At 48.5% G+C, this 24,913-nt stretch overlaps 4 protein-coding genes across 4 annotated transcripts, besides 2 other annotated features; 2 read left to right on the top strand and 2 right to left on the bottom strand.

The window, feature by feature from the left end:
- Positions 1 to 1,087: 1,087 nt before the first annotated feature.
- On the bottom strand, positions 1,088 to 10,344 carry FPSE_05184 (uncharacterized protein; the record flags this gene model as incomplete). The annotated part of the gene is made up of 7 exons (XM_009258302.1): positions 1,088 to 3,548; positions 3,596 to 8,063; positions 8,260 to 8,597; positions 8,650 to 10,068; positions 10,119 to 10,161; positions 10,220 to 10,267; positions 10,314 to 10,344. 7 exons carry the CDS (start codon positions 10,342 to 10,344, stop codon positions 1,088 to 1,090), a joined length of 8,808 nt encoding a protein of 2,935 aa, XP_009256577.1.
- Positions 10,187 to 10,208: a repeat region.
- A 123-nt stretch (positions 10,345 to 10,467) lies between the features above and the next one.
- Positions 10,468 to 10,495: a microsatellite.
- Positions 10,496 to 11,527: 1,032 nt separating this feature from the next.
- FPSE_05183 (uncharacterized protein) lies at positions 11,528 to 16,685 on the top strand (the record flags this gene model as incomplete). Its single annotated transcript, XM_009258301.1, has 4 exons — positions 11,528 to 11,717; positions 11,774 to 16,099; positions 16,152 to 16,573; positions 16,629 to 16,685. The coding sequence occupies 4 exons, from the start codon at positions 11,528 to 11,530 to the stop codon at positions 16,683 to 16,685; spliced, it is 4,995 nt and encodes a 1,664-aa protein (XP_009256576.1).
- An 857-nt stretch (positions 16,686 to 17,542) lies between these two features.
- Positions 17,543 to 19,141, bottom strand: FPSE_05182 (uncharacterized protein; the record flags this gene model as incomplete). Its single annotated transcript, XM_009258300.1, has 4 exons — positions 17,543 to 17,555; positions 17,660 to 17,671; positions 17,710 to 18,901; positions 19,090 to 19,141. The coding sequence occupies 4 exons, from the start codon at positions 19,139 to 19,141 to the stop codon at positions 17,543 to 17,545; spliced, it is 1,269 nt and encodes a 422-aa protein (XP_009256575.1).
- A 1,286-nt stretch (positions 19,142 to 20,427) lies between these two features.
- FPSE_05181 (uncharacterized protein) lies at positions 20,428 to 23,897 on the top strand (the record flags this gene model as incomplete). Its single annotated transcript, XM_009258299.1, has 2 exons — positions 20,428 to 20,590; positions 20,644 to 23,897. The coding sequence occupies 2 exons, from the start codon at positions 20,428 to 20,430 to the stop codon at positions 23,895 to 23,897; spliced, it is 3,417 nt and encodes a 1,138-aa protein (XP_009256574.1).
- Between the last annotated feature and the right edge of the window lie 1,016 nt (positions 23,898 to 24,913).

Genomic DNA, 24,913 nt, shown 5'->3' with positions numbered 1-24,913 from the left:
AAAGGTTGCATAGAGCGAATCCAAGCGATACGATCTTAAAAGTACGAAGCCTGAGACGAACAACCGCTGAAAGAGCTGCTATGGCCTCGGCTTCTCGGGCAATTCAGTGGGCGTTCGCAGAATTGAGTTTAAGATAGAAAATTGCGCGAAACAAGCGCTATCGCAGTATTTCACTGGGGTCAGGGATTATTAAAATGCTTTATTGAAGATGTATGAAGACGTTTCTCATGAGGATGAAGATGGCAAAGACAAGACGGGATGAGATGCCTTAGTTCCAATGGAGCTGAGGTGGGTATGTCTGTCAGTTTGCCTCAGGGTGTCAGAAAAATTGACCGCTGCAAGTATACGAAACGAAATTAGTAGGTCACCTTATGCTGGTTGAAATGAGCTTCTTAGACTACTTATTTTTGTACCCCAAGACTTAAGAGGCTAACCTTTTTACCACCTGCGTACTTCAGAGATAAGATAACGGAACCTGGAGCTAGTGCAACCTATCTCCGACCTCAGAGGCGTCATCGGTTTGGAGACGACAAAAACAATAGAGCAACTCATGATATCCACGGAAATGATTGTTGAGAGGAGTAGTCCAAGTTTATGTACCGCAAAGAAGCGCTATTTATTCTATACTGCGATAAAACTAAATTGAATTCCCTTGTATAGGGTCGCATTAGCTACTATAGAGCTAATGTTAGTAGGGTGGTCCCAGGGAAACATGTCTCAGGGTATTAGAATAATTGGCCGCTTGAAACGTAAGAGACGAAATAAGTAGGTCAGTTTATGCCACTTAGACCTTGCTTCTTAGACTACTTATTTTTATACCCTAAGGCTTAGGACATTAACGCTTCTGCCACGAGGCACGCTCATGATAGCATTCACAACTAAGGAAGTATGAGGTGGCGAGTAATGCTTGTAGAATAAATGCTCCTAATGGACGGAATCAGAAGTTCAATGATGATTAAATATACTTTTCAATAAGGCAATAAGGTTACCTCGTTAATTACGAAACTCTACATTAGATAACCGGCGTGTAGGGAAGTGCTACAGTAACGTAATCCAGAGCTGTCAATATCGGCTTCATGATCGCCCATCATGCGTATGCTGCCCATCCAGAATACAAAACTGCCAGGTTGCGCTCATCGGTCGCTTGGTTTATCAAATCGTTGACTGTTGCAGTTACACTCAGCGTCTTGGAAAGCTTCTTTCTCACAACCTCTAAAGCACGATCCGCTTCAGAGGGCTCATTGACATGCCCTGCAGCCTTTTTGCCCTTTTTCGTCTCGGCTTCGCTTTGTTCGTCGTCCATTGGACTGTCATCGTTGTGTCTTGCCTTTTGAAGCTTGGCCAGTCTGAGCGGCGAGATAGACCATGTGTATAGAGGATCGAAACGTAACACGTCCAAAATTGTCATGATGGAGTACTGCTCTTCTCTGAGAGCGTCCAAAGTGAACTCGCAGCATCGGCGAAACACTCCCTCCGTTTTGGTAATTCCCATCCCATCCACAATGTCCCTGGTCAACCGGAATGGTACCATTTCAGGCACCGGTAGAATCCGGCCTGCTTCAAATGCTACACCCAGATCAATGTGAACCACCTCTCCGGTCTTGTGGTCCAAAAGGATATTGTGTCCATGCCGATCGCCTAGGCCGAGGACGTGTCCCAACATCGATATAGCTGCGGTGCTTCTTGTGTATGCCAGCCTCTTGAGGAACCATTCATCCGGGTCCATGAAATTCTCCATAAAGAAGTATCTCATGACTGGATGGAACTTCTCAGTCATCCTGCGGTAGGTACTAATGCGTGTCGCCACTGCTCTGCCCTGGACCCCAAAGATCTCCTTACGACATTGGGAGCCCTTCAGGTCTTTTGGGTAGTATCTTTCATGAGCAGGCATCAAGAATTCGTGAAGTGGAATTGTGTTGGGCACAAACTCAATCAATCCGGAAGATGCTGTGAGCGGAAGTACCTTGTAAGTTCTGATACTGAGATTTCGCTGCTGAGTTGTCCTGTGAAGCTTAAGCAGGGATGACACAGCCGAAAAGACTTGTTCCATGATGGCGTCTTGTCGTAAATCGTCATGCCCTCCTTTGACAAGCTGCTTATAGCGAACTCCATCACTTCCAACAGCTGTGATGATTTTGGGCGCGCTGACACCCGAAGCGATGGTCATGGTGGGCTCTAGCTTGGATATGATGGGCACCTTGGAGTAATCTTTTGTTGCTGAAAGTTCGATGTGCATAGTGGGAGAAGGGATACGATATTTTGCCAGACAGTTGACAAGATTGTGGCCAGGTGTGGAATCTCTGAGCGGGATCTTTGCACCTGACTTGTACTTGTTTGGATTTCGATCCATTGCGAGAGCATGGTAATATTTGCTTGTCTTGTCGATCGAGAGCCAAATGTTGGCCACGGATTGCGTCTCAGCTAGACTTTTGGCAACGCGATCTGTTGCCCTGACGCGCAAGACAGCGACATCATCTTTTTGCTGTGCCTTTGCCTTTGTTCCAGACCATATTTGATACATGCCGTGATAGGGATGGTCCACGCAAATTTTGTAGACTAGCTCTAACAGCAGTTTCTGAAATGTGGTGTTGTTGTCTTGGAGTCGCGATGTCAACTGGTTGGTGAGGCCAGCGAACTTTCTGGTTGGGACTTCTGATAGATGTCGCATGACTGCTTGGTTTGTGCTTTCCTCTTCCGATCGTTCTAGCCAAAGAGCTGTGAACCGGAGAGCATCGTTATTGTGTTCATCAGACGCAATGAGAGATAAAAGATAGTTCTCGAGACTCAGGCGAACAAACTCACTGCGCGTCTGTTCAACTCGTCGCAACTCCTGCTCATCAAGATTGAGCCACTGCTTCTCTTTGTTCAGAACATGTGAGTACCTGGTCTTGAGTTGAGTGTCCCTGGTGCCACTAATAAGGGTTTTCAGTTCCGATACTTCATCACTCTTCGCTTTCTTCAGGTTCTGGAGTCTTGCCAAGTCCTCTAATCCATCGGGATCTTGCAACTGCTGATCGCAGAACATAGCAAACTGGTGGAATACAGAGCCAGCTTGCCGGCCTTGACCCTTGCCTTTGAGCTCCTTCAACGCAGGCTCCAGATAGTTCTTTTGGATATCATGTGGTTTTTCGAGGCGTGCAACGGACACTTGGTAACCGATCTTCGAAAGCAAATCAGATCGACTGACCGGGAGAGTTTGCTTCTCAAGCACAGAATCTTTGTCGATATCCTGAAGCATACGGATGGATGTACTCATCTGCCCATAGTCCCAGGCAGAATTAGCCGCCTCAACGGTAACAGCTGCATCCACATGCAGGTCCAGTGCTGTACACGATGGTATGAGCTTGGTGAGTATAGTGGAGATCTTGAGGCTCTCCTGCGTCGCTTGATGGTATCGGTATATCTGAGAAGCGGTGATCATTGACTCAACCTCCATTTGCCTTGCCGTAGCTGCGGAAAGTTTGATATTCGTTCGCAAGGCATTTTGTTGGCTGACCATACTCATTGTCGTGCTACGACAAGACAAGATCTGGCCAACACTCTCGTATCTAGAAATAATTAGTGACATGCTGTATCTCAGATCGCTGATACTCACAACCCGCTTCTCATCCAGTCACTTCGATTCTTGAACTTTTCAATGAGGAGATTCATTTCCGAACTGTCAGAAACGCCAAGAACATCGTCAAGCTCCGTTAAAGAAGCTAGAGCTCCTAGACGCTTCCTCAGGGCCGTTGCGTTCAGGCTGTGGACTACCAAGCTACTCATTGTGCGACCAAAACCATCATGCACAGCAGCTCTCACAGTGGCGATATCTGTCGCTTGATGAATGCTCTGATACGCTTTAAACACTGTGACCGCATGATGGTCACTCGGAGGTGCAGGCAGGTTCCAAATCCCAAGCTTTCTGGCTGTGTTAAAAGTATCCTCGAGGACAGGTGGGGATGTTTCCATGTTGTCCTGTGTTTGGAGGAACCAGTTTGAAGGTCCGGACAAGCCAAGCGTGCTGAAAGCCCTGACCAAAGCCTGCCCATCTGACTGAGCCATAGGGTTTCCAAGATGAACATTACTGTCATACTCAGCACCTCGAAATGCAAGACTCATGGGGCCATCGTTCTCGTACTCCACGCGAGCAAGAATCTTTGACAGACTAGGCTCCTCTGGTAGTCCATAGTATGCATCTGGGTCATCAATGTTCTCAAAGATTGCGAGAAGAGTTTCGCTCATATCCACCTCCTTTGTTGCTGCAGAAGACGTTCTTGAAGAACGTGTAGTTTCTGGAGGGACGTATTCTACAAACAGCAGAGATGTCTTGTACATGCCGCAGCGTGACGCTGCCGCAGCAACCAAAGCGGAATCAACTTCTAGCCAATGCGATCTGTCAGCTATTGATGATTCCTTTGGATATTGCTGCGTCCTAAGATATAATAGCATGTTGATGAGTAACTTCTGGTTTTCCTTGGCTGCTGCAACTGTGCATTCGAGCCAGCTTTTGATTGCCACAGATAGTTGGCGCTTAGGTGAATGTTGTTGATTTCTTGTAAAGAAAAGTGCAAGATGAACAACAAAGGGAAAAGCCCTCTCTGCAAAGTGCTCAACTCTAGCGAGAATAGGAGCCAGAACAGAGAGAATAATCGACTCTGGGACGTACCGAGCGAGGTGTGCACTCAGGTTTAGAAGCCAGTCTTTCGACGTGATATCTGTAGACCAGACATCCGGCTGATTTGGCGACGATGTGGGTGTTATGAGACCCTTGTCTGATGGAGGCGATCTATGTGTGCCCCATTGAGACGTGACTAAGAGAGACTCCGTCAGACTTTTTTGACATGCAATAGCCAGTAGCTCATCATCTAGGTTGTTGGCATCTGAGACGATAGATCTCAGGGCAGCTTCAGCCAGACCCGCGGTAATAGAATCAGGGTTGGAGGTGAGGTCCTGCAGAAGGTAAAGTATTCCGGTCTCTGAGCCATTCGACCCTGGTGCCATTTTCTGGTATTGGCTAAGATTTGATTCGCGTAGCACACCAGTTGGGATCTCCCCGGATGCTGAGAAGGCCCGTCCAACGACTCGGCCTGCCCATGAGAGATATTCTTCGCTAAGGTTTCCAGTATCGCAACTCTTCCACACAGCTGTTGAGTACTTCAGAGCATCCTCGTCAGACTCAATAATGTCGTCCTTGATCGTCTCGGGGATGCTAAAATCGCCACAAAGGAGACCGAGAGCGAGTTGCCGTGAAGGTTCGTTTAGTAGCTGATGATCTGCACCCTGGTCGGCTAAAATGTCCAACAACAATTTGCTCTCCGCGGTTCCTCGTTCAGCATTCCCGGAAGATCGAATGCGAGCGGCAGATCGAGTGATAGACTTGAAAGCGCTCCTTTGCTCAAGATTCTTAAACATGGGCGATTCATAATCCTCAAGATATTTGCTGATCCATACGTGAAACTTTTCTGCTTTGCTCATTGTAGCCTTAAACTGGCTTTCCTGAGTTGTGCTAGACTGGCTCGACTCTAAGAAGACTCGAAGTGATGCCAAGGTTGACAAGGCATAGCCTGCAAGAAATGATGGAACATTGCTAAGGTGTCTAGCTCCTTCAGCGAGAAGATATTGGCTGATTCCCAACGCATCGTCTGCACATTCGGAGTCGGTGATGAATGTACGGGTAGCATTCAGAAGCATTTCCAGGGGGTAGGACTCCAAGGCAACTGAGCCACCAAGAGAGATCAGAACCCGTACTTTTCGAAGGACAGAACAGGCATGCAGAGGCCCTAAAGCCGGATGAACGGTATTGAGAAGCTTGCGAGCTATGGAGACAACCACGGGAGGCGTCCACAGATCATGGAATTGAAACTCCGTATTTTGACAGAGTCTGTGAAGTTCGTTGATCAGGTACTTGGCCTTGAACATTGGCTGTTGGTTAGCTGGTAACTCGGCGGGAGAGTGAGAAATAGCCTTGACAGCGCTCAGGATCTGGCCAGCGTAATCGAGCTTGAATCTGGCGAAGACCCTTTCAAAAGAGTTCTCCTGATCGATGAGGTCGAAGAACAGTGCTGCGATGTCGACGAAATTAATGTAAATCAACTCCATATAAGATGTGCGCCCAAGCAGCCTTTTGGCATGTGCCTCGCCACGCTCCTTGTCATCGCCCCCATTCGAGTCACCAAAGATCATGCTGTAAGCAACAGCAGTAGTGAAGTTTTCACGGACGAGATCGCTCTCAGAACTGCCCAGAAGACGGCAAACCTCTGCAAATGTTTGATCCTGCCCACGCATCACAGTAAGTCCAATGGCTTCGGACTGTGCAGATTTGAGCAGATCTCCAAGTGTTTTGAAGCCAAATATAGAGAATGGGATATCTTCGATGCGGTCATATTCAAGCCATGTGTATAGAAGTTGCCGAGAGAATAACCGGAACAGAGCCTTCGGCGACTCCAGGTTCAGCGTTCTCGACACATTCACCAAACACCGAGTCGCATAATCCGTTGATCTTGGAATCTTCCCTGGCGTTTCAAAGATGTGATAAGTGCACCTCCGAAGTAAAGTCGACCATCTGCAGGCAAGGTTCGACAGTACCAGTAGACGAAATGCGATGCCAGTAGTGTCCAAGGGATCAGTCGGCAAGCTATCCAGAACATCCACAAATACTTCGTCGTGAAGTTTGAGAACAAACAAGTCAAAGATGTCGGCAATCTTTTGCGAGATGGTGTACTTCACTGACATGGGTCCATTTTTCAGGATGTAGAGAAGACAAGTTCGCGGTGAATCAAGGCCCTGGTCTTTGCCATATTCCGTGTTGGTTCGTACTAGAGTAAACAGGAGCTGGACCATTGACATCTGGATGCCGGGCGAAAATATGTTCGAAGTTAAACATACTTTGATGAAGTGATAGTAAAGGTCGCCAACTCGTTCGGAAAGATGTTGTTTGTCGTTAAGCCAGATTGAATGTAGTCCATCGATCACCCCGATACAGGTGCTCAAAGCAACTTCGGCGCATTGATATTCAGACAGACTGATGCAATCCCCTAATCTTTCAATGATTGACAAGGCGTTTTCTGGCGTAATGACAAGATCGGAGCCAAAGAGTTCAAGCAGCAGGCTTTGACACATCAAGAGGTCTTCGTCAGGCATTTTGATGAGATGATCCACGTACGTATCGGGGACAAGACCAATCTGTCCGAAATCGCTATCTAATATGGACAGGAATCGAAGCCGGGCCTTTGTCTCAATATAGAAAGCCTGCATATCCAGCTTCATTTGAATATTGAAGCGTGGAGCTGCCACTGGCGCATGCACTGAGCTTGCTCTGCTGCTTTGGGAGTCGAAATCCTCATCAATGTCCATTAAGTCGATGTTGTTGTCAGGGCCTGTTTGATCCTTTTGCTGACCAACAGACTTCCATATCCTGCCGAACAAACGAAACAGATCTGGGTTGTTTGCCTGCATTCGATTCAAACCCGACGTTATCATGTCTGGCATCACAGCTCGAACGACTCGTAGGACTGAATCAACAAAGGCAGTAGGCTCAACTGACGCCAAAGCAGAATTCAGCGCTTTGTCCAGGATATCATTCAGTGTAGAATCAACTGAAGAGGACTGAGTCGAGTTCAGGTCACCAAATATGGGAAGTAGCAGAGTACCGGCCAAGCAGGCCGATAGAAGACTTTGGAAGCGATCGAACGAAATTTGTATACCACCTTCATTCGGTTTCTTGGTCCAGGATGTGCAGAGCTCAGATAGCTCACTCAGCTTGGGGTAGAATAGCTCGAGTGTCAGTTTCCGGGAAGCATAACGTGAATTGGCATCGACCAACGAAGCCGGATCAGACTGCTCTGAAAGGTTGCAGCAGCCAATGGGATCGGCATCATGGGATTCATCTTTTGCAAGGAGAACGTATCGAGTAAACTTTTCAGTCTGCTTGAATGAGCTCCATGTCTCGGTCAATGGACCTCCGGGTGCCGCTTGATGGGAGTTCAATTCCAGGGCTGTTGTCCCACAACAGGCTCGAATCAAATTCACCAACTGAATTGGTTGAGCATGCATAGAGTGGTAGGATGCAAATGTAGATTCGTCTGTAAACTTGTCAGCATGAACACTTTTATCTGGCTACTGGGTAGCAGAAAAGTTGACCTCCTAAGTCTTAGGTTACAAAAATAAATAGCCTAAAGACCATAGTCTAAGTAGCATAAGCTGATCTACTAATTTCGTCTCTTATGCTTCCAGCGGCCAATTTTTCTAATACCCTGAGGTCTGGTAATTACTACTCACTTGGATTCCAACGAAGAAACACCCATCGGATGATGTGGTGGCATGTACTTTGACTTGCGCTAGGGACTCGTGCGTTTCGCAATTGAAGAACATGAAATATCAAGCTGATTGAGGTGTCGCATAGAACACTGGGTCCGTTGACATCTGCAGTCGTGACCATATTGTTGATGTCTTGGGAAATTGTGTGATAAGGTAGAACGTCGGCCTCAAGTATCGCATGCAGGAGCACGCTGGCCGCTCGACTTGTTCCTGGCAGACTGACAGAACGTATAGCAAAGTGCCACAGCTGACGCCAGACATCTATTTGATCGTAACAGACCTTCGATTTACTTAAACAGCTGAGGAATGTCAGTACTGACTGACATGACCGTTGAGGTGTCGTTTTCTTACCTTGCAGAGGCTATGAGGGCCCAAGAAGCCGTGACAGGGTTCTTGTCAGTTGTCAATGACGCCAACTCAGGTAGCAAGTCAACGAGCTCGTCACGGCTCAGCGAGTTGTCAGCTAAGAGAAAGGGAATCAACTGTAAAGCAGTTCCCCGAACTCCTACTTCGATAGTCTTGAGCTTAAGCTGGATACGACTCATATCTTGCTCGATTCGCCGCCTTTTTCTTCGCTGCTCACTTTGTTCTGCATCATCTGCTGGGGTTCTAGACTGAGGTAATAGCATGATGCCTTCTAGGAACGCTAGGTTTTGAATAACAGCCCAATGGCCTTCTCCATAAACGTTGTGAGCGCGCAGGCCGAACATATTCAGTTGTAGCCCATATGTCGGCAAAGAGGACAAAGCAAAAGTAATGTCGCTCATTTGTAGACGGAAAGCTTCGCTACGCCTTGAATACTCCGACCAGATATTCTCAGTCAATTCCTCGAGGTCTGAGCGAATCTTTTCATCCGAGGAGTTGATGACTAAATTCTCGATGTGAAGGTGCATTGAAAAAATGCTTCTAGAGATCTCAATCCTGAGCGCCCTGATGACTTCGTCTTGAGAAACCTTCTCGCATCGCCACCAGTAGCTCATTAGCGGCAATATGCTTTGCACAACAGAGCTGGCATGCGCCAAGTCGTCGGTATTCGTGGTAGTGAAGACTGTATTGATAATGGCAAACGCCAAAGTCTGCAAAGAGCCGAGACTCAACTGTTTCAGACTCAAGACTCTCAGTACTACTGGAGTGATGTCTTTATATTGCCGGAGTATGGGCGCGTTGCCGCCTATAACAAGATAGTACAGTCCTTCCAAGACATCCTTGAGGAGACCGCCCTCTCCAGGTGCAGCTCTTCTTTGGCTTTGAGTTGAAGGTGTGGATCGTCCACCAGATCGACTGTATCCCGATCCTGGTGCTGGTGATGATCGAGCCAGGGCTGGCGATGCCCGAGCCAATGACAAAGTTGAGATATCTGCTTCATCAGGAAGAAGATACTGGGCAACGTCGAGGAAGAAGCCAACGCAAGTTTCCCAATGCTGGCCTCCCTTTCTGGCTAGTATTTCCACATGTGCAGGCCTTGAAAGCACCTCGGTCAAAGCTTTGATGTAATCCTGGAGCAAAGGAGTCACGAAATCATCACCGTTAGGTCCAGGAAGAACTTGAGTGATGTGATCCACGATCGCCAGTAGTGTTTTCCGCCCGATCTTTGAGTTGCCACGTCCTACAGCCATGCGCACGGCCTCGGCGCATTTTGATAAACGAGTTGCTGTAGAATTCAACGTCGTCTGGGACTTTTTCCTATCGGAGAGAGCTGGCTTCTCTCGAAGCACAAAACTGAAGATTGCTTCAAATATTTCATGGTAGCTCTTATCGCCAAGGTCGGAACTTGATGAATTGTTAGGGGGTGCTGAAAAGGGGCGTTCTTCTGTACTTACAGGTTTGTAGATCGGTTTCGTGGATTGAGAAGATGCGACAACTCTGTGTGATTGTGAGCTCAACGAGGAAATATATATTTAAAAAAAAAACACGTGCATACCATCGACAGCCTTTTCGCGATCTCTGACTGCGGCTGATTTTACATCACCTGCATTCCGTTAGTTTGTAACTTTTGGTCGGTATACGTTACGAACGCGCCAGATTCATGACATTATGAGAGGCCATTACGGGCGACCACAAGTGTGATCGATCGACTTATCACAGGTCCTCTTTTCTTCTTTTCGCCTTCGTTGGAGTCTGTGTGTAAAAGAGATGGAATTTGTTGCTCGACGAGTGAGACTGATCCAGAGGTAGGTAGGTAGGTAGGTAGGTAGGTGGAAGGTACACAACCAGGTGGGTTAAATAAAAACCGAGACTGATTTAGGGGATTGACGAAAATATTAGAGCAGGTTTAGTGTATACAAGGCCTAAGAGATCCTAAGTGTTTTCGTCTAGTCTTTGCTTAGTCCCTGTTTTTATTTAGTACTTGCCCGGAAAGCGCGACTAGGTACGGGCTGGCAGGAAGGTGAGATACGTAGATACCTGCCCCGAAATTAGATGTTAAGTCGACCACTGTGAAGGTACCTTACCTGCCCGTAGGTAGGTCATCAGATAACAGGCCTATGCGAGGTGCTACAGTAACGCAATCCAGCCCGAGCTGTCAATAGCATCATCGTTATAGCATTATTTCTACTACTGTCACTATCTAAAGAAAGTTAGACTACTACTAATATGAACTTCCTGTCGCAGGGCAGCCGAAAGCATATTTTGCTTAAAGTTGTACAAACCACCTAATGAACTTCCTATCTTAGGAGATAAATAGTTGTGGACGCTACCATGAGCGTGCCTAGTGGGTGGCAGAAACGTTAACCTGAGCCTTAGGGTATAAAACTAAGTAGTCTAAGAAGCATGGTCTAAGAAGCGTAAGCTGACCTACTGATTTCGTCTCTTATTTGGTGGTTGATTTCGTCTCTTCTGTTTCAAGCAGCCAATTATTCTGATACCCTGAGGCGTGCTTCCTGGACCACCAGCTTGGTCCAAGCTGCAGCTTTCGCGGGTCCCATAGATCCTGCCTATCGCCTGCAAACCTACAGGTAGGTGGTCACCTCAGCTGGTAGGTAGTGGCAGAAAGCCACTCACCGCCTAAAACAATAATGCAGTAAACCAATCAAATAGCTTGATGAGCTCTCTAACTGGGGAAGTCAACAAGGCTGGAGTGAAGAATCTCAAAACCACGACCGCTAACAACAGTTGACAAAAAGATTCATTGTTTACGATCCGTCACGCACCACGGTGCAATATTCTCAGCTTGCATTATCCGCTAGCCATTGCCTCTAGGATCAACATGCGACAGTCCTGAACCGCAAAAATGGCCGAGATCACCGCTTTAGATGCCCTCCAAGCTTTCCATCAAGGGCTTCTATCATTACGCGAAGGTCGCGTCGAGGGTGCAGAGACACTAGGAAATGAGTTCCTAGTCCAAGTTTTCGAGACTGAGTTGGCCAAGTTCTGGGATAAGCCGGCAAGGAAAAGCGACAATAGAAACGCTGTCAAGTCTGGTAAGGGATCTCCTGGCGCAACAACCATCCTCATTCCATCTAATACAAAAGTCTAGGCAAGGTTGTCATCGACGGTGACGAATACTCGATCAACGATAACTTCCAACAAGATGTCCTTACCTTTTCCGACGAAGTAGAGCTCGACGAGCTTGAATCTACACGATGTTTACTGGAGTCGCAAGAAGACCCTAATACGCTGGGCCGATCGCTCCTCGAGTGCGCCATCATCCGATTTCACCAACAGCGAAAGTACGTTCTCGATATTGTGCGACTTCTCCTCGAAATAGAAGGCCTCGACGACGATATTGCCGATGCGGAAGCCCTTGAAAGTGTCAAACTATATGTTGCCGAGCGCTTGCTCCAGCCCAGCATGGGCGCGGACACTACAAAACGAATCGTGCCCAGGTGTATGGCTTCCATGAGGGAGATCAAGGCGTGGCTTCAGAAGATAGGAGACAAGATCGCTGCGGCTCAGACCCTCGGTCAAACTACAACTAACGGCGTCTCTGAGCAGATGGAGACCATCGAGTTCTCCAGAGTTAGCTTGATGCAACAGCACGAATTGTTGGGTGTAATACTGTGCCGGAGTATTGAGATGAGACAAGGATCGACCCAAGACTTTCTCGACTTCGTATCTGTCCTTCAAAAGGTAGACAGATATGATGCCTTGCTGGTTCACCTTGTTCCATCTATCGGAGCATACATCTCAGTTTTCGGGTCTGCCGAAGGCGGATATGATCTTATCAAGGCCCGCGAGTTGCACGGCAAGCTCTTCCCTACGGACAGTTCTCCATGGCCCTTGTCACAGTTGCAGGCCGCTTTCAGGGCTTGGTGGCTTGCAGAGTACAGTGGCTTCTACGTTGATGACCCCCCTGAGGCAGCAATCCCCCCCAACACCGACTTGGATGAGGAGGATCGACAGCGATCAAAAGCGTTCCTGGAGTCTCTAAAGGACGGCTCTTTCGACTTCCTGCTCTCAATCGCGGCCGATGTTAAATCGCCGGATTGGCACGACCCTGTAAGAGCCGGTATGCGCAAGTGGTTGCAACGAAAATCACCTGCTCTTGCCCCTGATGCAATCCCTTTCGCCGATTTCTTCCAGATGAGTCTTATGCTACAGCTCGAGGTGTTTGTTGACGGCTTCATCTCCAACCTTCCCGACGTGCTACGAAAACTTCGCGTGGAAGAGGACGAACAACGTCAGTCTAGTCAGACACATGAACAGGATTTAGACCTCGAAAGATTCTTGCTGATCATTGCATATGCTTACGAGGGCCGACCCGATGCTGCCATGAACTTCTGGTCTGACCCCGACAGTAACCTGGCTGGTTTTATGCACTGGGCCTCTCGCAGGGCGTCGACGCCTCTAGTGACAGCGTTCTGCGAGATGCTCCAGGCTATCTCGGAGAATGAAGAGTGCGCTTCTGCTGCACATGAGTTCCTAATTGACGAGGGTCACCATTCATCTGGAAAGATGAGAAAATCACAGTCATTAACATGGGCTCAAATTTTCAAGGAGCTGGACTTTTTCTCTGCCAAAATCAGGCAGAAGCCGGCGCCACCTCAGGCGATACGTTATCGTAATGAGAAGATGAGTAGTGATCAAGCAGAAACCGAACCGGAGTCGGCCATGATGCTTGAATGTTACCTTCGTCTGATGTCAAAGTTGGCTAGTGAAAGTGAGACAACACGCCAGTTTCTCCTTCAAAACCCCAACTATAGTCTTGTCGAAACATTGCTTGAGCTTGCTAGCAGCAACATTCCACCCCGGTTACGCGGCTGTACTTTTATGGCTCTCCGAGCTTTGATGGCACGCAAGTCGCTGCAGGAGGGTGCTCTTATGTGGAATTGCCTTGATCAATGGATCACTGGAGAGTATTTCCTCCACCCAGTTACTTCTCATCGTCAATCACAACAATCGCCTAGTGTCTTTATGGAGCGTATTTTTGACGAGATTAGCAATGGATTTGAAGACCCCGAATCCTTTATCCAGCTCCTGCTTTCCCTCATATCCCCAGCTGCGGATAGCAGTCCCCTTAACGACGGGCTACCATTTCCAGAAAACCTTGGCTCCTCCTCTCGAATGCCTGGTATTGAGATTTACGTCGACTTTGTGATAGGCTTAGTCTTTGCCCAAAAGGCCAACGACCTTCAAGATGTCAACCAAACTCGGGTCTTGCGTCTTAGCTGCCTCGAATTCATTCTTATCTGCCTGAACACTTTCAACGAGGATCTTATCATCATGGCAAATGAAACGAATATCAACGTCGACAGTGTTATTGCAACTACCGACTTGGCGACCTATGTACGAATGCATCCTTTTGCGAGAGTGATGGAGTGGATGTTCAACGACAAAGTTATGGCAGCTCTTTTCAACACTATTCACCAAGAGCCTGCAGATGTGGGAAATGCTTCGCCCGACTCTCCTCTGATTCTTGGCATCTTGCGCGCTGTCGAGGTTATTAGCAAGGTCCTTGATCTCCAAGCCACCTATCTTGAGCTTGTTCGGCCCATTATTAAGCTTCAATCAAATCAGCGTCGACCACCTGTGGCAAATGCTGCATTCGCTTCATTTGAGGATGGCCTGGTCACGCGACTGAACCTCGTTGTTGATTTAGGTAACTACTGTGGTATCGGGCACCCAGAACTGACGCTTGCGTGCCTGAAGCTCCTCGAGAAGATGTCATCATCTTCAAAGATCACCGCTGTCTGGTCAGGGTCCAGTCGACAAATGCACCGCAACAAGGCTATCGTTGCCCTAGAGGCGAATGGCGAGCACGAGACAATCTCAAGATCGTTTGTCTCGGAATTGATAACCCCTCTGGAGACAGGGCGTGAGGCAGACTCCCCAGCTTATGTTACCAAAATCTACATTCTCGACTTCCTATACCAATGCCTACAAGAAACGCCCCGCAAGCCTACAATTGCCCATCTGCTGCTTGGTTTCAAGTGTGGCATTGACTCTCTCTCCGTCGAAGCCAAGGGTGCTTTCACTTCAAGAACCTCTCTTTTCCACACAATACTGAGATTGCTACTTGAAGCCCCCTCTGGTGATGCCCAGGGAATGCGACAGTGGCTTATTGCCATGAAGTCACGCGTAATGCGTATCTTGCATATTCTTTGGAGCTCTCCCCTGTCCGCCCCTGTGGTGGTGGAGGAGCTTCGCGAAAATGAGATTCTCTTCCACCTTTTGCTTCGTGAGACAGTCATCAATCCCGACTTGCCTTGGGAGGGTGAAAACGTCGCTCTGGTCCAGTTCCCTGTCACAGACGGAGCTATAGCTTTGATTGACTTTTTGTCGCTTCGAAGCATGAGTCTGGAATACATCGCGATGGAACTTTGCAGCATAGCCCAAAATCGCATGCCGAGCGTCAAACGTCGCATATTTGAAGCCTTGAATGGTCAGATCATTGGGGAAGGAAATACTCCTATCCCAATTCCTACAATCTTTGATCTGTATGACTTCTTGCTCCCAGAAGGCGTCTGGGAAATTCCATTACCTCCTCTCCAATATTATAAAGATCTTGACCTGACAGCCTGCTTGGAAAATGATACTGACGGCAACCAAATTTACAACCTGGAACGCGTCAAGGAAGTTCTTCTACTAAAGCGCGGCGAGGCTCACGATGCGGGAACACTGGTTGCAGCCCAGGATCTTGTTGCATTCGAACGGGAAGAGAGCATGATAATAGAGTACCTCATTTCCTCTAATCGACAGAAGCAGCTGACGACACAAAGCCTCAAGGTCCTAAAGACATGGACCAAGCTGCTTTTGGTCATGATCGAGTCAAACGACTTCAAAGGTTCGGCACAGATTTCCTTCTTCCTACAGGCTTTGCAATCGATTCTGCCCAGTTTGGAAGCATTTGCTTCCGAGCGGCCAGATGAGGCCTTTGAGCTCGCAAAATTATCCAAGATTCTACTCTTCAAGCTCGATCTTTCGGCGTCGGCGGATGACAAGCAAGGCTCAGCCATTGGCAATCTGATTAGCGACAAGCTTTTCCAGCTTTTCCAGATCTGCCTGCAAGCCATTGGCAAGTGGGCTGGTACGCCAGAGCTAAGGTCCATCTACTACAGCATCTGCTACCGCTACTTGACTGGCATGGCTGACCAAGGGCCACTCACGTCTAACCGGCCCAAGACCATCAAGACCATCCAAGTGTATGGTGAGCGGTTACTTAATGTTATTTGTGATGATGCATATGGCGGCGAAGCGCAGTGTCAGACAGCGGCGCTCATCCTTCTCAACTCATTAATTAGCATGGGTCACCAGGAGAGTGAGGATTATGTCGTTGAGACTCTCAATCGACTCAACTTTATCGGAATTATGGTCGACTCACTGCGAAATATCATGCAAGAGTGGCAAGAAGTATTCACGTCAGGTATGTTGCATCGACCTCCTTCATCAAAGATATCGCTAACTCATTAATCTAGGCACTTCTGAGCAGCAGAATTATCAAAACGCACGTCTTGCTCTTCTCCTTGAACTTGCTCAAACTCGTTCCGGGGCCAAGTATATCCTTCATTCCAATCTTTTCCGTGCTCTTGAGATCTCTGGCCTCTTCGGGGCAGACCCTGAGCTGCAAATCAACAGCACGAACCCGCGCGCCCTCGAGCAACATTACGATCTCCTCGCCCAAGTTGTGCGCATCGTAAGCGCCGCACTTGTTTCCCGTGGCAGCCACAACGTTGTTCAAGGCCGCCGATTCCTCACCGACCATCGCATGCTCGTCACACATACACTTAAGCGCAGCGCTGGCATCGGAAGCGCCAACGCTGATGAAGGCCTGGACCAGAAGATTGAAGAGTTGGCTGAAGGGTTAATGGTTATCATTGCAGCAACACGATTCCTTGAAGTAAACAAGCCCCTGTTACACATCCCAAAAACGGCCAGCTAACAACAAATCAAAGTTTGAGAACGAGGCCCTCCCTGAGTCTACGCAGCAGAGCCATGGGCTTTTCCACTAGGCCACCTACGATAAGAAGAGGGGGGTACTTACCTGTAGTCTATCAAGATGGGATATAAAGTTGCAGAGCTACACGGCGTTGACAGGAAGGGATGGATATTATTGAGTATGTGGTTTAGTTAGTGCAAGTGAAATAAATAATCAGTCACACTGGTAGACACGATAAAAAGAGCGTTATTTCGTGTTGCTGTTACGGAGGCAATCTTGTTGGTCTGCGACATTCAGTCCAAGAGAAAGCGAATCATAAATTTATCTTAAGTCTAGTTATGCGCCATGTGCTTCCTGCTTGGATCATAAGCGGTAAGACATATGCTTTTGTCCATATATATGTGCTTTCCATGGTTGCAGCATGATACGTATCCCCCTCCCCTGTGTACTCCCAAAGCGCCATTTCCTGAACGACGCAAAAGCCGCGCTCGCACGTTAAACCAATGTGTCCGGTGTTCTCCTTGTCCATGTAAATGCTGGGTATCTCGATCTGACGCCCCAAAATGATCCGCCTTCCGTTATGCTAATGAAAAAAGAGAAGAGAAAAGCACTGTTACTCGTACTGAGTTCCGCGTGCCAGTATATCTAGCCTGGTATAGGCGGCAAGGTAGATAAATCAGAGTAGGCTTTTGAACTCCGAATCATGAAGCCAACTTGGTCGAAAGCCTTGACGGAGAAACAATATCTCCCACGTCATCCGATGCCGTCGGGCGTATCAGGATAAAGTGTTTGCTTTGCGTTTCCCTTTGCGCGTGGCAGTCATAAGCTTCAACTCAAGAGGCCAATATCCTTTGGTCTTGCTGCTGTAATTCCCTCTTGCCTTCGTGTCAAGTTTTTGCCGACACATGGGACACTTTCCTTTGGTGGCATCTACGCAAAGGGACTGATGCAAGCATGAAGCGCAATAAAGATGGCCTAGAAGTGGGCGTGTCAGATAATTCCCGTGGGGCGCAAGAGGTAAACAGAGACACCCGTGAATGAACTTACCACAATGTGTTACTGTCAGATTACTACAGTCATCCATGCAGATGACACACTGAAAGGCAGCAAGCTTGATGCGGTCGTCCTTCTCTGGCTGTTTGATCTCGTCAGGGATTTCGTTCGTTTCGGTCAAATCAACGGTATCGTAATCTTCGTTGGTCTCAAGATCGATGAAAGCGCGAGGGGGCGGGCTCGAGCCGAATAGTTCTTCGACATCCATTTCTTTCTTTGGTGCCGAGCTCTTCTTCTGCCTCGGCGATTGTCTCGAAGATATCGTGTTCCCATTTGCAGCCGCAGTGGATGTCCGTTGTCGTTTGCTTGCGTGCGTAGAACCGGTCCGGGAAGCAGCGCTCCGTCGAAGAGCAGGAGGCATAGCGTCGGAGAAGGAGCTAGCGGGGCTGTCGAAGAGGTCGCTTTCGTCGAAGGAGTCAAAGATAGGAAGAGTCGGTTGAGATTCGCCAGCTGCGTTGGTGGAAGAGGAGAGTTGAGTCGTGCTACGCTCAAGGCCCAAGAAATTAGAGATGCAATGGTGAGCGGCAGAGGGGTCGCGTGGGGCGGTAGCGGCACTGTTGGCAGCTGCACGATGCGGCGCGGAAATGGAAGCCTGAAGCGCTGCAGTTTGGCTTACACCTGGAGTTAGAGCTTGACTTTGGTGTGGATCTGTGTTCGTGAATGACGGGTAAGTCGAGGGTGAAGAGAAGTCAGCATCAGCAAGATCATCAAGATCAGAATCCCCGATATTGGTAGCAAGCAATAAATTCTCAATGGCGCGGCTTCGACTGTATCGCCCTGAAGTTTCGCTCTCCCGAAGATTAATTGGTGGCAGGTCAAGGTTTTCCGATGACAAGTTAGTTGCCCTTCTCCGAGGCGGCGTTTGAAAGCCCAGGAGAGATAGACCAGGAGGGGAGTGGGAAGGCCTCGGCCGTTGTGTTGTTGTAGTCGGGCTTGAGCTCCGGCGAGCGCGATGAGGGTTGGGAATCAAGGGTGGCAAAGGAAGCGAGAAAGATGATGTCGTCGGGCGAATTTGGTTGTGTTGGCCACCAGGGCCGGTGCCACTGCCAGCACCCTCTTGTTCTTCAAATTCATCAGCCTCCAAGCCGATTGGCCTCTGCGAACGCGAACGTGAAGATCCGGGTTCAGTTCCAGCTAGATCCGGAGACGAAATGATCCTGGTGGACATGGAGATTGCAATGGGAGGAGCGTAAAATGCGTCTGCCGAGTCCCAAAAGTCAAAGCCTGGGTCGTCGTCTATTTCAATCGTTTACGAACGAGCGTTAGGAGCTGTTACCACCAAAAAGAAACGCGCAAGGACATTGGAGCTAGGTTCGACTGTAGGGGGCAGGAGAGGTCAAAAGAAGCAAGTAGGCGGGTAAGGGAAGCGGACTAGATAAAAAGGAAAGACGACAGGAGGAATAGAAATAGAGATTCTTTCTAACCTTGCAACAGATGAGAGAAGGTGAGATCCATATACAAGAAACTTTGCTCCATTGTTGGGTCGATTGAAGGACGTCACGGGGAGAGAAGAAAAGGTGCAAGCCGCGGAAAGTTTACTAAGGCCTGGCTGGGCACTTTCAAAGCATTAGTTAACTGAGCCAACTGTTTTTGAGCTATGCAAATGACTTGATTGACTTACCAGGTCGGCAGGCGGGCCGCTGCTGGACTGTGCTGCGCTGGTCTGGGCTGGGCCAACTCGGATGAGAACAGGATGTGGATATCAACGGAATGGATGATAAAACAAAAGCAGAGAGGCACAAAGGCTTGCGTTTGTCAAAGGAGATGTGAGCTCTTTGTAAGGTAAGGTTGAGAAGGCATTATCCTGGCGGCTGGACTCAGCCGAAAATAACTACTGGTTTGCGATGGTCAAGAGTAAACATGGGAAGAAAGCCAACCGCTTTTTAGGTTAAAAGTAAAAGGCCCAGTCTGAATGGGAGGGGGGATGACCAGCCATCCGTTGTCACCCATTCCATGATGACTGACGCTGTCTGGCCACAAGTCGAGGCGAATCTCAGCTGCACCGCGACAGTACATACACGATACTACAGAAAGCCGTTTGTTGGAAGGGAGGAACGTCTTTGGCTGCAAAGCAAGGCTTGAAAGCTTGAAACCCCTTCATCTCAGTCCATCCTCGTCTCATTTGGCCCAATCATATCTCTCAAGAAGACTACTAAATGAGACTCATTGGATCACAGACTTGACTTCATGTGCATCCGGATGTACACGGCGCTTGAAACTCCCCGCGTTACCTCATCTCGATTCTTCATATATGGAGTTCAATCGCTGCATTTGCTTTGTCGAGTCCAGTGCCGCGATACAACAGAGATCTGAACCGATCTTCCATCAATCCCTAGATTTGGCTTTTGGAAATAAAAATAAAAATCGGCATTGTCCCCACTTTTTTAGACTTGAAATATCATGATGCATTACTCTTTACGCCTCGCTCATGGAAATCGTTTTGGAGGTTTATTAAAAGCCCTACATCAAGTTCAATTGCCCCTCCATCTTAGACCCTTCCATCGTCGGGCTCCACTCCAGACTAGAAAGACAGGGACCCGCTGAGAATTCCCAGCGTCATCCACTTAAATTAGCAGGGATTTGCTAATTTAGTCAAAGATGGATGGATGCAAATGCCAAATTCATCATCCTGACCTTGCATTTGTCAAGGTGCACTCGTCAACCCACGACTTCAACAGAAATAATACTCGATCGGCGCATCGTCCAGACCGTCGGCGATAGTAATCACCAGGAGTCGGGATGCTACTGTGGTGCATTTAATAATGTTTGTCCCAGTTGCTGCTTCTCCGTTTCGCGGTTCGACTGCCAGCTTCTCTCGCATCGCTCAACACCAGGGTTTTCATCGTCATGCTTTGCGCACTCATGTGCGATGGCTGGCTGCCGTCGCTCGCAAAACCAAAACAAATAAATTAAAAACCCTTGCTTGTAACACTACAATATTCCTTCGCACAAGTTGTCAGATATTAATTTTGCTGCAGTACCCTCCGAAGCCCGACATAACGAAATAGGCGTTCAGCAACTCAGCTCCCACGTATTCGAACAAATATTTCCCGATGGTGTAAAACCTCCACCCCAAGAGCTCGTTGAGCTATCCAAGGACCATTTGAGGCGCCACGATCTGCTTGGGAAGAACACCGACAAATCCGATCCTATAGCTTTTAATATTCCCCCGCTGCAAGGGCGCACGCTTGACGAGCACTTTCACAAGCTTGGTATGGATGCCGCTGAGCCATTCCTCACATTTGCGAAGCAATTTGCCATCGCCAATCCTCCCCCCAAGCCCCGGCAATGGGTATACGAGAGTGGCTGGACGAAATATAACCCTGATGGGACGACCGAGAAAGTTGAGGCGCCTGAAGAAGAGATGCTGTCGTTCGACACAGAGGTCATGTGGAAAATAAGCCCTTTCGCCGTCATGGCCTGCGCATCGAGCCCGACTGCCTGGTACGCATGGCTATCGCCTTGGCTGTTGGGAGAGACAGAAAACGATCGGCAGTTGATTCCTTTTGGTGATCCTACCAAAGATCGAATTCTTGTCGGGCATAATGTGGGCTTCGACCGAGCACGGGTTTTGGAAGAGTACAGCCTAAAACAAACCCGGAATACATTCCTGGACACCATGTCGCTACATGTGGCTGTTAATGGAATGTGCTCTCAACAACGGCCTACCTGGATGATGCATAAAAAGAATCGAGAGCTACGGGAGCGATTCGCGACCCAGCCTCCTAGCCATGATTTGGCGGCAGTGCTAGATAACCAAGCAGTGCACGACGAAGCGGATCTTTGGGTCGAACGAAGCTCTGTCAACTCTCTGAGGGATGTCGCCAAGTTCCATCTTAATGTTTCTATCGACAAGACAATTCGAAATGACTTTGGTGAGCTGGATCGTGATGGAGTAGTAGAAAAGTTGGATGAGCTCCTGACATATTGTGCCGCTGATGTCTCGATTACCCATCGTGTCTACCAAATCGTTTTTCCTAACTTCCTGAAAACCTGCCCACATCCTGTCAGCTTCGCAGCTCTTCGCCACCTCTCCTCCGTCATCCTTCCAGTTGATAAGTCGTGGGATGCGTACATAAAAAATGCCGAAGCTACCTACCACACTCTCTCTGATGCGGTTCAGGAACGCCTTATCGGTCTTACCGAAAGCGCACTGGAAATGAAGGACAGCCCTGATGAATACGAGAACGATCCCTGGATGCAACAACTTGACTGGTCAGGGCAGGAAATCAAGATGGCCAAAGGCAAGGGGGACGAACCACCCAGACCCGTAGCCAGGCAGAAGAAGCCAGGCATGCCCAAGTGGTATAAGGACCTCTTCCAATCTAGCGACTCGCCCATCAACATCACTGTTCGAACACGGGTTGCTCCTTTGCTGTTGAAGATGTCCTGGGAAGGGTATCCGCTGTTCTGGTCCGATCAATACGGTTGGACATTTCGCGTACCTCGAGCGGAAGCCGCCAAGTACACAGCTAAGCTAGCGGTTGAGTGCAAGTTCGACGAGAAAGAAATCAAGCTGCGTGACGATCATGCTCATGCCTACTTCAAGCTCCCTCACAAAGATGGCCCAACAGCGCGTTGTACTAACCCAATGGCCAAGGGGTACTTGTCCTATTTCGAGAGTGGTATGCTGTCCTCCGAGTACACATATGCTAAGGAAGCGCTGGAAATGAATGCGTCGTGCTCTTACTGGATAAGTGCAAGAGATCGCATCAAGTCTCAAATGGTTGTTTATGACAAAGACCTCCGCGTAATGAGGGGATCTACTCGTGGCAGGCCAAAGAAGGACAAACCTGGTTTTATTTTGCCACAGATTATCCCAATGGGTACCATAACTCGCAGAGCAGTCGAGAACACCTGGCTTACGGCCAGTAATGCCAAGAAGAATCGCGTTGGCTCTGAACTGAAAGCAATGGTCAAGGCACCCAGGGGTTATTGCTTTGTAGGAGCGGACGTTGACTCGGAGGAGCTTTGGATTGCCAGCCTTGTTGGCGACGCAACATTCAAACTTCATGGTGGAAATGCTGTTGGATTCATGACGTTGGAGGGCACAAAGTCTGCTGGCACGGATCTTCATTCGCGGACGGCATCCATCCTGGGCATTACCAGGAACAATGCCAAAATCTTCAATTATGGACGAATCTACGGTGCTGGTCTCAAATTCGCAGCGACCTTATTACGACAATTCAATCCAAACCTCTCCGAGAAGCAGACCATGGAGACGGCATCAAGGCTCTACGCAAATACCAAGGGCACAAAGACCAACCGCAAGTTGCTCTACAAACGGCCCTTCTGGAGAGGTGGCACCGAGTCGTTTGTCTTCAACAAGCTGGAGGAGTTTGCTGAGCAAGACAAGGCTAGAACCCCGGTATTGGGCGCTGGAATTACTGAAGCGCTTATGGGACGATACATCAGCAAGGGTGGTTATCTAACGTCGCGAATTAACTGGGCTATTCAATCTTCCGGTGTCGACTACCTTCATTTGCTCGTTGTTGCTATGGATTACCTAATTCGTCGCTTCAACATCGATGCTCGAGTGGCTATCACAGTTCATGACGAAATTCGATACTTGGTTACAGAAAAGGATAAGTACCGCACAGCACTTGCTCTGCAGGTTGCCAACCTCTGGACAAGGGCCATGTTCTCTCAGCAAGTTGGCATCAACGATCTTCCTCAGTCCTGCGCTTACTTTTCTGCTGTGGATATCGACCATGTGTTACGCAAGGAAGTAGACATGGAGTGCATAACTCCAAGTCATCAGACCCCTATACCTCCGGGAGAGAGCATCGATATCAATACTCTTTTAGAGAAGGGAGAGGATGCTCGGTTAGATCCCGCTATCGTTCCAGACGCCAAACACGCCCCCAAGCTCGATGACATCGCGTATACTCCGCGCGTGCCTATCATGGAAGGCATCCGGGAAGCAGCACAGGAGTCAATTCCATTTCTCAAAGCCCAAATAGCCAGTGACGAAAAAGAGGTTCGAGACATTGTCTACACGTTGCAGAAAGAAAGGCTAGCAGCGATGCCAAAGAAGGAAAGGCCGATGAGCAAGAAAGAATTGCAAAGCGTGTTACCATACAGGGCATACCCACAACTTATGCCCATGGACGAACCCTTTATCCTAACAGAGGCTATGAAAGAAAATCAAAATGCTTATGCGCACAAAAACAACAAGTTGGGGCTGGGAAAGTACTCGAACGGGAATTACAGGCCAACTTGGAGGGTGTAACCGCCAACGGCTCCAGTTCAACTTGTAAAAGCTGAGCTTGCACAACGTCTCTTATATCACTCATGTGGTCATGTATATATATTCTTATGTTGAGATGGCGAACACGTCGAATTGCATCTGGAAACGGTGTTGGGTTGCGGATTGGGGGCTTTTACGATGGGTTTAGGAGGGCGTTTAAAGAAAATCAATCAAAAGGTCTGGGGTCTGATGTACTTGTATCACCAACTGCGCAGGCGTTTTGTTTCAACCAATCATTATATACCTCTTCAACAATTCTTCCACGGCAGTAATTTCCTGGCTCTAATGTCGTTAAAGTGCTGACATCTCAAATTGAAGCTAAACTCTACGCATGATGGACAACTTGCGGGAGTTGGCTTGGCGATCGAAGGTTGACCCCTGTAGCATATCGGCAGCTTCACAGGTAGCCTGGGGCTATCTTTAGATACAATGTTCTGAGGCTTGGGATCGACACCTGTTGGTCAGTTGCTTCAGTCGTTGTAGCAAACCAATAGTCCGAGATTGACTATTTGACGTATATTCCAAGAAGAGTCTGACGATAAGTCGCTGATATTCTCTTTGTAGGTACTTTTGGACGCCCCCAACTTAGATGGAAAACAAGCTCATGGCTGCAGGCGTGATGACGAAACTGTCCCGCGCTAAGAAGCCAGGTCTCCACTAAAGCTACTCGTCATCCCTCATCGGCACGTTTCGTTCTTTTCATGCTGTGACATGCTCCCTCATCTCATCTACCAGAGACCACAAAAACACTTGCCGGCCAGGGGCTTATCGACCCTGAATCTACTAGCTATTCTCCTTCGTTACCTCTTTTGTTGTATTTTCTTTTGCGCTTCAGTAACACTCGTTTCTTCTCGCTAAATACCAACGCTAAGACCTGGCACGAGCCGAACGATCGACCCCTCTTCAGCTACCGATAAACCGTGGCGATCTTGGACCGATTTAATCGAGCTGGTTTGCGAGAGACAGACAACGGTTTATACACCGAGTCGAGAGGGAAA

Source organism: Fusarium pseudograminearum, chromosome 3 (assembly GCF_000303195.2).
Source record: "Fusarium pseudograminearum CS3096 chromosome 3, whole genome shotgun sequence".
NCBI classification, from domain to species: Eukaryota; Fungi; Ascomycota; class Sordariomycetes; order Hypocreales; family Nectriaceae; genus Fusarium; species Fusarium pseudograminearum.
The sequence above is the reverse complement of the archived record's forward strand: the minus strand, read 5'-3'. Positions and strand labels throughout refer to the sequence as shown.